This window comes from Acanthochromis polyacanthus, chromosome 8 (genome assembly GCF_021347895.1).
Source record: "Acanthochromis polyacanthus isolate Apoly-LR-REF ecotype Palm Island chromosome 8, KAUST_Apoly_ChrSc, whole genome shotgun sequence".
In the NCBI taxonomy this organism is placed as follows: Eukaryota; Metazoa; Chordata; class Actinopteri; family Pomacentridae; genus Acanthochromis; species Acanthochromis polyacanthus.
In genome coordinates, this window is record NC_067120.1 from 38,131,270 (window position 1) to 38,139,507 (window position 8,238).

At 44.1% G+C, this 8,238-nt stretch overlaps 1 protein-coding gene across 1 annotated transcript; it reads left to right on the top strand.

The window, feature by feature from the left end:
* Positions 1–1,686: 1,686 nt before the first annotated feature.
* On the top strand, positions 1,687–2,999 carry LOC110945256 (carbohydrate sulfotransferase 6-like). Its single transcript, XM_022186851.2, has one exon. The coding sequence runs from the start codon at positions 1,774–1,776 to the stop codon at positions 2,926–2,928; it is 1,155 nt and encodes a 384-aa protein (XP_022042543.2). The 5' UTR covers positions 1,687–1,773; the 3' UTR covers positions 2,929–2,999.
* The last annotated feature ends 5,239 nt before the right edge of the window (positions 3,000–8,238 follow it).

Sequence of the window (8,238 nt, forward strand, 5' to 3'; positions counted from 1 at the left end):
AGGGATGGCTAGCTGGCTTACCACACTTGCGTCCAAAAAACTCTCCTCAGCTCCAGAGTCCACCAAGGCCGTTACCGGGAGGGAGATGGATCTCCAGCACAGCGTGGCCTTCACCTACAGACGTCACGGGGGAGATGCCGAAACTTGACCCACCAGAAACTCCCCTACTACTGGTGGGCCTGCTCTTTTGCTGGAAATTTTGGGCAGGTGGCGACGAAGTGGCCGGGCTCACCGCAGTACAGGCAAAGGTGGCCTTCTCGGCAACGTTCCTTCTCCGTAGCTGTGAGCTTGGCTCGGCCCAGCTGCATTGGCTCCGGGCCCTCCGCGGTGGCTTCTGCTGGTTTGATCGCCCGAATGGTTCCAGGAAAACTCTGTCCAGACGAGACGCTGCCCTTTCTCTCTCTCTTCCTCTCGAGAACCCAGTTGTCCAGCTTGATGGCGAGCACGATCCACTGCTCCAAAACCTCCGGCTCATCTCTGGGTGTCAGCTCGTCTTTCATCCCCTCCGAGAGTCCATGGTAGAAGGTGTTCTTGAGAGCCGAGTCATTCCAATCGACCTCGGCCGCGAGAGTTCGGAACTCCCTGGCGTATTCCGCAACACTTCGGGAGCCTTGCTTGATGACTCCCAAACGGGTGGCAGCGTCTCTCCCACTGACCGGGTAGTCGAAATTCCTCCGCATTTCCCCCACAAACTCCGTGTAGGAGTCGCAAATCAGACCCTGGCGTTTCCAGACCGCTGTTCCCCAGTCCCGAGCATCTCCGGTTAGGAGACCTATTAGATAGGCTACCCGGGATGTATCAGAAGAATAGGACGACGGTTGTAATTCAAAAACCAACGATACCTGCGTTAGAAACGCCTGACATGTACTAACTCACCATCATAACGTTCGGGAGTGGGAGCGTGCGGTTCTTTGTTTAATGAGGCGTTTACAGACGATGCAGAACGGTTGGAAAGTTGATTAACCCTTTCGGTCAGGAGAGTAACTTGTCTTAGCAGGGCGGAATTTCCTTCAGTAAGGGAATGGAGGGACTCATCGTGCCGATCTAAGGTCGTTTCGATACAAGAAAATACTTCTTGGAGAGACTTTCCAGAAGCCCCGGCTGCTGGCGCGCTATTCTCCGCTGAGCTCATAATTTGGCCGGATCGTACTGCGGCCCGTTGTGGCCAGCCTGACAGCCGCTGGCCTTTCCGCCATTTCCAGAAGTCTCTAAACTGCTTGAATTGTAATGTATATATTTTTCTAAGCACCAAATGGAGCAGGGCTCCCAATTTCGTTGCATACCTGTGTACAATGACAATAAAGGCTTTCTATTCTGTTCTATTCTATTCTATTCTGAATTTAAATCAGGTTGAACTTGTTTTGTGGATCTTCTCAGATTGTTTTCTCCTGACTAAACCCTTGCTGGTGTTGTATTGACTCTCAAATGTACAACGCTTTGGATTACAGCTCCTGCTAAATGAAATTGTAGAATTGTTTTGGGGTTAAACTATTTTATCCCCTTCAGCTATAGACCACATTGATCATGTGACCAGAAATAGAAATCTGTGAAACCTATGACTTCCTTCCTCTAAAGTGTAGCTGTTTGCTTAGTCCTTCTGTCTGCAGAAATGAAAAACTGAGTGACGTGGATACTGGAAAAATTGAATTCCGAGTAGAATTCTGAATTGTAGAACCCTGCATGTCCACTCTAGCATTCACAATTGTCTTGTTATCTGTTTTCTCTGCAGCCAAAGTGACTCTCAGCTCCCCAAGACATCGACCAGCAACCTCCATGATGCCACGCTGCAGAGTGAACCTCAGTGCTGTGATCTTCCTGGTCTTCCTGCAGGGGGCAGCGGTGGTGCTGTTCTGTAGCTGGTACGCCCAGGTCAACCCTTGTGACTCCGCCCTCTCCAATGGCAAAGTCCATGTCCTGCTGCTGTCGTCATGGCGATCGGGCTCGTCCTTGATGGGCCAGGTGTTCAGCCAGCACCCGTCCGTCTTCTACCTCATGGAGCCGGCGTGGCACGTCTGGACCCGGCTGCAGAATCAAGGCGCCCGGTCGCTCCGCATGGCGGTGAGGGATCTGCTGCGGAGTGTCTTCCAGTGCGACCTCTCTGTGATGGAGGCCTACCTACCAGAGCGCTACAATGTCTCCTCTTTGTTCATGTGGGCCCAAAGCCGGGCCCTTTGCTCGCCACCGGCTTGTATGCTGACGCCGCGGAACCAGTTAAGCAACCACAATCAGTGCAAGCAGCACTGCGAAGCTCAGGGCCTGCAGCGAGCTGAGGCAGCCTGCAACACCTACAGCCACGTGGCGCTGAAGGAGGTGCGCTTTTTTGAGCTGGAATCTCTTTACCCTCTTCTGCAGGACCCCAGCCTGGATCTCCGCATCATTCACCTTGTCCGGGACCCGCGGGCAGTGTTCCGATCCAGGAAGGAGTCGGCCTATGCCTTGGGGAGCGACAGTGCCATTGTGTTGGAGCAGCGCAGAGTCCCGGCCGACGAGATGCAGTACCAGGTCATGCAGGAGGTCTGCCGCAGCCATGTGCGCATCAACGAGCGTGCCGTCCTGAAGCCGCCTCCATTTCTGAAGGGCCGCTACAAGATGGTGCGCTACGAGGACATGGTGCTCAACCCGCTGGAGGAGATCGATGCTATGTTCGAGTTTGTGGGTCTGGAGATGACGCAGCAGCTGAAGGAGTGGGTATACCATGTGACCCACGGGAAGGGCAAAGGCAGCGCATTCCTAATTGAGTCGCGAGACGCTGCCAATGTGTCTCAGGCGTGGCGCACAATGCTGCCACACAGCAAAGTCAAACGCATCCAGGAGATGTGCAAAGGCGCCATGTCACTGCTCGGCTACAAGACAGTCAACAGCGAAGGAGAGCAGAAAAGACTCGATATAGATCTGCTGGTGCCTCGAGAGCCTGATCAGTTCAGCTAGTTACTGACCAAAACACAGCATCCTGGCAAAAGATAGAATATTAAGACTCTAAACAGGACTGAAGTGTTTGTTTTGTTTTGATTCCATCGACTTTACGATTCTAGAAAGGCCAGTTCATGCTTTCTGCATCCTGGTGCGCTCACTGGATTCCATTCAGAACACAACAGATTTTTATCAATCGGTCGCATTTCCTGTCATACAGTAACTCAGAGAAACATTTCTGAACGGCTGTAACTTTGCATTTTACCAGGATACAGCAGCAGGTTTCAGATTTCCCTACAGCACCCTGTCAGTAAATATTCTCGAGGGGTTTCAAGCAGTGGGCTGACGTAGCACGAGATATCTGGAGAATTTACAACTTTTCATCTTGTTTGGCATCGACTCCTTCAGTTCTGTTTAAGATTAATTATAAAGCTGTGAGTGATCTCTCCTTGATATTTTAAAGTTATTATTTGTTTGGCTTTACTAGACAGGTTAGTAGAGAGGCAGACAGGAAAGCAGGGAGGAGACCTGCAGCAAAGGACCATGAGAGGGAATCAAACCCGAACCACTGCATCACTAATTATAGCCCCTGTTCATGGATCACCCACTCAACCAGCTGAGCTATCTGGACGCCCACCTGTCCTCATATTTGAGCTCCATTTGTTTTCTCTGTCACATATTTTGGACTTCAAGCGGAAGCAGAAAGCATGAATCGGCCTCAAGACTCTACCGGTACCACAGTCTGATCCACTGTACGAATGGAGAGAACACCGGCTGGAGGCTTATGGTTGAAGTTTGGTGTTGACTAAAAGTCTTTTTGCTGTCAGATGCAAATGTCAGGTGTTGTTGTGAAACTATACGTTTTGCATTTGCATGGCATAGTAAACAAGAAAAGCAGTCAGACAGCACAGTCCTCTACCAAGGTTGTTCATTCCCCCATGTGGCATTTTTAGTAGGATCTCAATCATGTGATTGTCAGCATGCAGCTGACGTAGTGTTAACTTGTTGTCATGGTAACAGTGACACCGTGCCGCCATCTCGCAATGACAGAGAAATCTTTAACAAATCCATGGATCCTGACTATGAGCCACATCACTGCTAAATTGAAATCACTTAGTGTTTGCATCATTTCTGACCTTCTGAACATCATTTTATCCAAATCCGTTATTTCATTGTTGAGTCATGTTGCTAACAGACAGACTAACAGACAGACAATCAGATGCCGATCATCACATAACTCCACCGCATTCCTTTGCAGAATAGATATAAACCCATTCAACTGCAACAAGTTTCCCCTGAAGCCTTTTTATAGACGGACGATGAAATCTACCATCAGTTTTGCAGCAGTAGAGAGTTTTCCACTACAGGAACTCCAGGCAGATGGAGTTTACAGGAACAGTCGTTCTGTTTCTATTGTGGTTTGTGATTTAACAGCTTCAACCGTGATGTTAAATCAGAATGCAAGAAAACAAATAGTAGCTGTTGGACGCACACAGAAAATAGAACAATTTAGGTTTGCTGTGTTCGTTTATATGGACAACTTTACATTATTGTCTGCAACTGTGACTTAAACCAATCCAGCATCTACCCTGGAGTAGGAACTTTTTGCGCCCTGAAAAATGTTCTACAAGGACAGTTCTTGAAGGTAGTGCTGCCCCAGAACAAACAGGAAGTTCCTGCAGTGGAAAGCGACTTATTGCTGTTGGGTTGACTGCTAACATTGCTGTTTTCTTTTTGTCTTCTCCAAGTTTAAGCAGGAAGCGTTGAGTCCTTCTGGTTCGTCATAAGTACCTTGCTCAGAGTTGGAACTGTTTTCCACCTCAGAAGAAGGTTCTAAAAGTTCCTGCGGTGGAAAACTGCCTTTTCTGAAAGTTTGTAGGCGTGAATCTTTTTAAACCAATACTGTGATGTTTTTAAATCAATCAGTGTTGAGCAGAGAGTTTCAGGGCCAATCAGGAGTACCTAACATGGAATAGGAACTTTTTCTGCTCCAAAAGAGGTTCTATAGGTACAGTTCCTGCAGGTTCCTGCTACTCTGTGCAGGGAAAATGACTTTTTGCTGTATGTTGTATCAGAATATGTTGTGAATTTTACTTTACTGATCGTATTTTTGAGAGAAGATTCCCAGAACTGCTTGTTGCAGTGGAGCTTGTTGTCTTTCCCTGGAATAGGAACTTTTTTTCAGCCTTTAAAAAGATTCTACAGGAATTATTAAAACTGCCTCTAAACAACCTGCTGGTTCCTGCAGTTACATCTCCAGGATAAAATGTATTATAGTCCTTCTTAGTCACATGGCCTCACATGCAAATAATTCATCTGCAAATGTCATGTGATAATTACATTCGTGGGACAAGCACAGAGAGCTTGTTTTTCTTGTTTCAAAATGCTGCGTAGCTTCTGTTTTCCTCTGCACACAGTGAGTCTGGGTTTAAACGGCGGCTCTGCAGGTCTGCAGGATGTTTGGTGGATCTGCCGCCGTCAGGAAGAAATCATGCAGCTCCACATTGTTCTATGTTACAGAGTTTATATTATATTATATTATATTATATTATATCATATTATACTATATTATATTATATTATATTATATTATATTATATTATATTATATTATATTATATTATATTATAGAGTCTATAATGATGTCAGGAGGTTCTACATGGAGAACAATTTAAGAAGATCAATCATGTGTCTGATGCTGATTTGGAGCGAGCTGGAATTTGTTCTGTTAACCACAGATGTTACTTTCAGTGTCATACTTTATTACCTGTACAATGTTCTGTTTCACTTCTGTGTGTTTTACAGACAGGTCTGACATGTGGACAAAAGTTTTTGACGAGATTCTGGTCATCTGTTGGTGCCGCTATTCCAGTTTAACTGGTGATCAGGTTAACTGGTGACAGTTTCAGCCTCCAGATGTTTCGTTGCAGATTTATCCAGATCAGACCTGGCTGTGTGTGAAATAAAGATACTGGATGAAGAAAATCTGGCCAAAAACATCAGCATCATTACTTAAGTCTATATCCATGTAAATATCACCTACAGACAGTAAAATGAAATGTGCTGGGGAAATAAAAACACTTATTTTAATGAACGGTGAGAGGAAACGAGGGAATCCAGATAAAATTAGAGACTACAGTCTGACTCATCATTCCAGCGATCAGTTCAATAAACGTCACACTTCATCCACAGAGATCTTTGTCATCCTGCCAGGTGTTCAACCCCTGGTGACTGTTCAGGAAACACACCCAGGTTAACTGGGGATAGTCACACCTTAACACAGCCTGCCTGTTTACAGTTTTTTAGATTGCTAACACGCATTGGTCAAAACTGAACTCACATGAAGTCAAAACTCTGAACACAGTCTGCAAAACAGAAGTCCATGTGGACCGAACTATGAATCACTTTCCACTGGTTTCACGCAAAATGCATTCAGTGAGCTCAGTCATCAACATTCATCAACTCTTTTCTCAGTTACTGCTTCACCACCTGCAAAACACGAGACTTTTACAGCACATTTTTCAAATGCCAGCACACTTTGTTCTAAGCAGTTAAAAACACAATCAGAACAGAATGATGGGGGAAAACATAGGAAATATTTATGAAGCTCAGAAATTCAAATAAGATTCAAACTCATTTTTGTTACATTTATTGAAGATGAGAAACTCAATTTACAAGATTAGAATTTTAAAAAATATTATTGTAATAATTAAACATGATAAATGAAAATAATTTTTACAAATATTCAAATCAAAAAAATTTAAATTACAAGACTCAAATCTAAATTATTGTAGGGCTGCAACAACGAATCGATAAAATCAATAATAATCGATTATTAAAAGTGTTGGCAACGAATTGCATTATCGATTCGTTGTGTCGCGCGATTCATGCGTCACTCGCCATGTCACGGAGCCGTCTGCTTCATAGATATATATCTGCTTCACCTGCAGAGCTATGGAGTAAGATTACTGTCAAAAGTATTCATCTACGATTCTAACCATTCGTATTCGTAATGTTAAACATTTGTATGTTAATAAAAAACTTGTACACAAAATTCTGCTGTCATATGCATGAGTTTGATAAATTAAGGGTTAGGATTGTTTTTACGAGTATGAACCTAAAAGTTGTGAGTGCAACTCTAATTTCTACGACTACGAAGTCTTCCCTGTGAGGACGAATTCAAGTTTATGGGTACGAGTAGAAAAATACTGGAATGACATCATATAGGTCACAGGGGAAGGTAATCAAACACCGATTGCTCCAAACGCGCATGCGCCATTTATAAAGAGTAGACGCCGGGTGGACCCGGTGGACCTACCGGGGCAGGTGACGCCTCACAGGTCAAGTAAATAACACATCCAACTTCTTGTAATTTATTTATTTCATGAAACTGTACTGTTTTAATTGATATACAGTTTATGGACGAAAGACGGTACTGCTTAGCTTGCACGCTAACGAGCCGGGCCGGTGACACATTAGCCTTCTAATGCAAGGAGGCTAATGAGGAGGCTAAGGAGGCTTAATAACAAAACAAACATAATTTGAGATTATGAATCGTGGCAATTGGCGTATGAATCAGCCCATTGTACAGCCTAAATTGCTGTAAATTAAGTCCAGTTTTAGTTCTTTGCAAACTCAGACACGTGCATTAGTTTAGTTTACAATGAATCTGGTGGAGTTCGGTAAAGTTGGAAAGATATTCACAGATTTGGACTTCCGGCATCAATAACTCATGAGATATATGTTGTCAAAACATGAACGATGCCTCTTTCAAATCGTTGTAAGGTAGACAATGTGCTACAAGGCCAATTTTATCAAAAGTCGCTGTATTTCAAGCTACAGAAATAACATTGGCGTCTATGAGCAGCCGGCAGTGCAACGAGTGAACAGGGACCGTCTGCAAATAGCAAAACCGCTGCAACAGCGAAAAGAGACACTACACATTTATTCAATAACTTTACTCTTGTACCCTGTAGAGCCACTAAAATCACTGGAGCCATGAATCAGCTGCGGCTGGTCATACTACAACTCTTTGTTTGGTGATAAATGAAAAATTGAATTTTAAGGATTTTTTATGATTATTTTATGAGTATTAAAATTCAGTAACTTCACTCTTACACACTGTACAGTCACCAAAATCACTGGAGCCATCAATTGTCTCCTGCTGGTCATACTACAACTCTTGCTTTGGCGCTAAATGAAAAATCTGAATTTTAAGGAATTTGTATTTTTTATAATTATCATTTTATTAGTAATAGAATTCAATAACTTCACTCTTACACACTGTACAATCACCAAAATCACTGGAGCCATCAATTGTCTCCTGCTGG

Bases quoted from the DNA above. Each gene is read 5' to 3' on its own strand.
- LOC110945256 (XM_022186851.2), top strand. From the start codon at position 1,774: ATGATGCCACGCTGCAGAGTGAACCTCAGTGCTGTGATCTTCCTGGTC.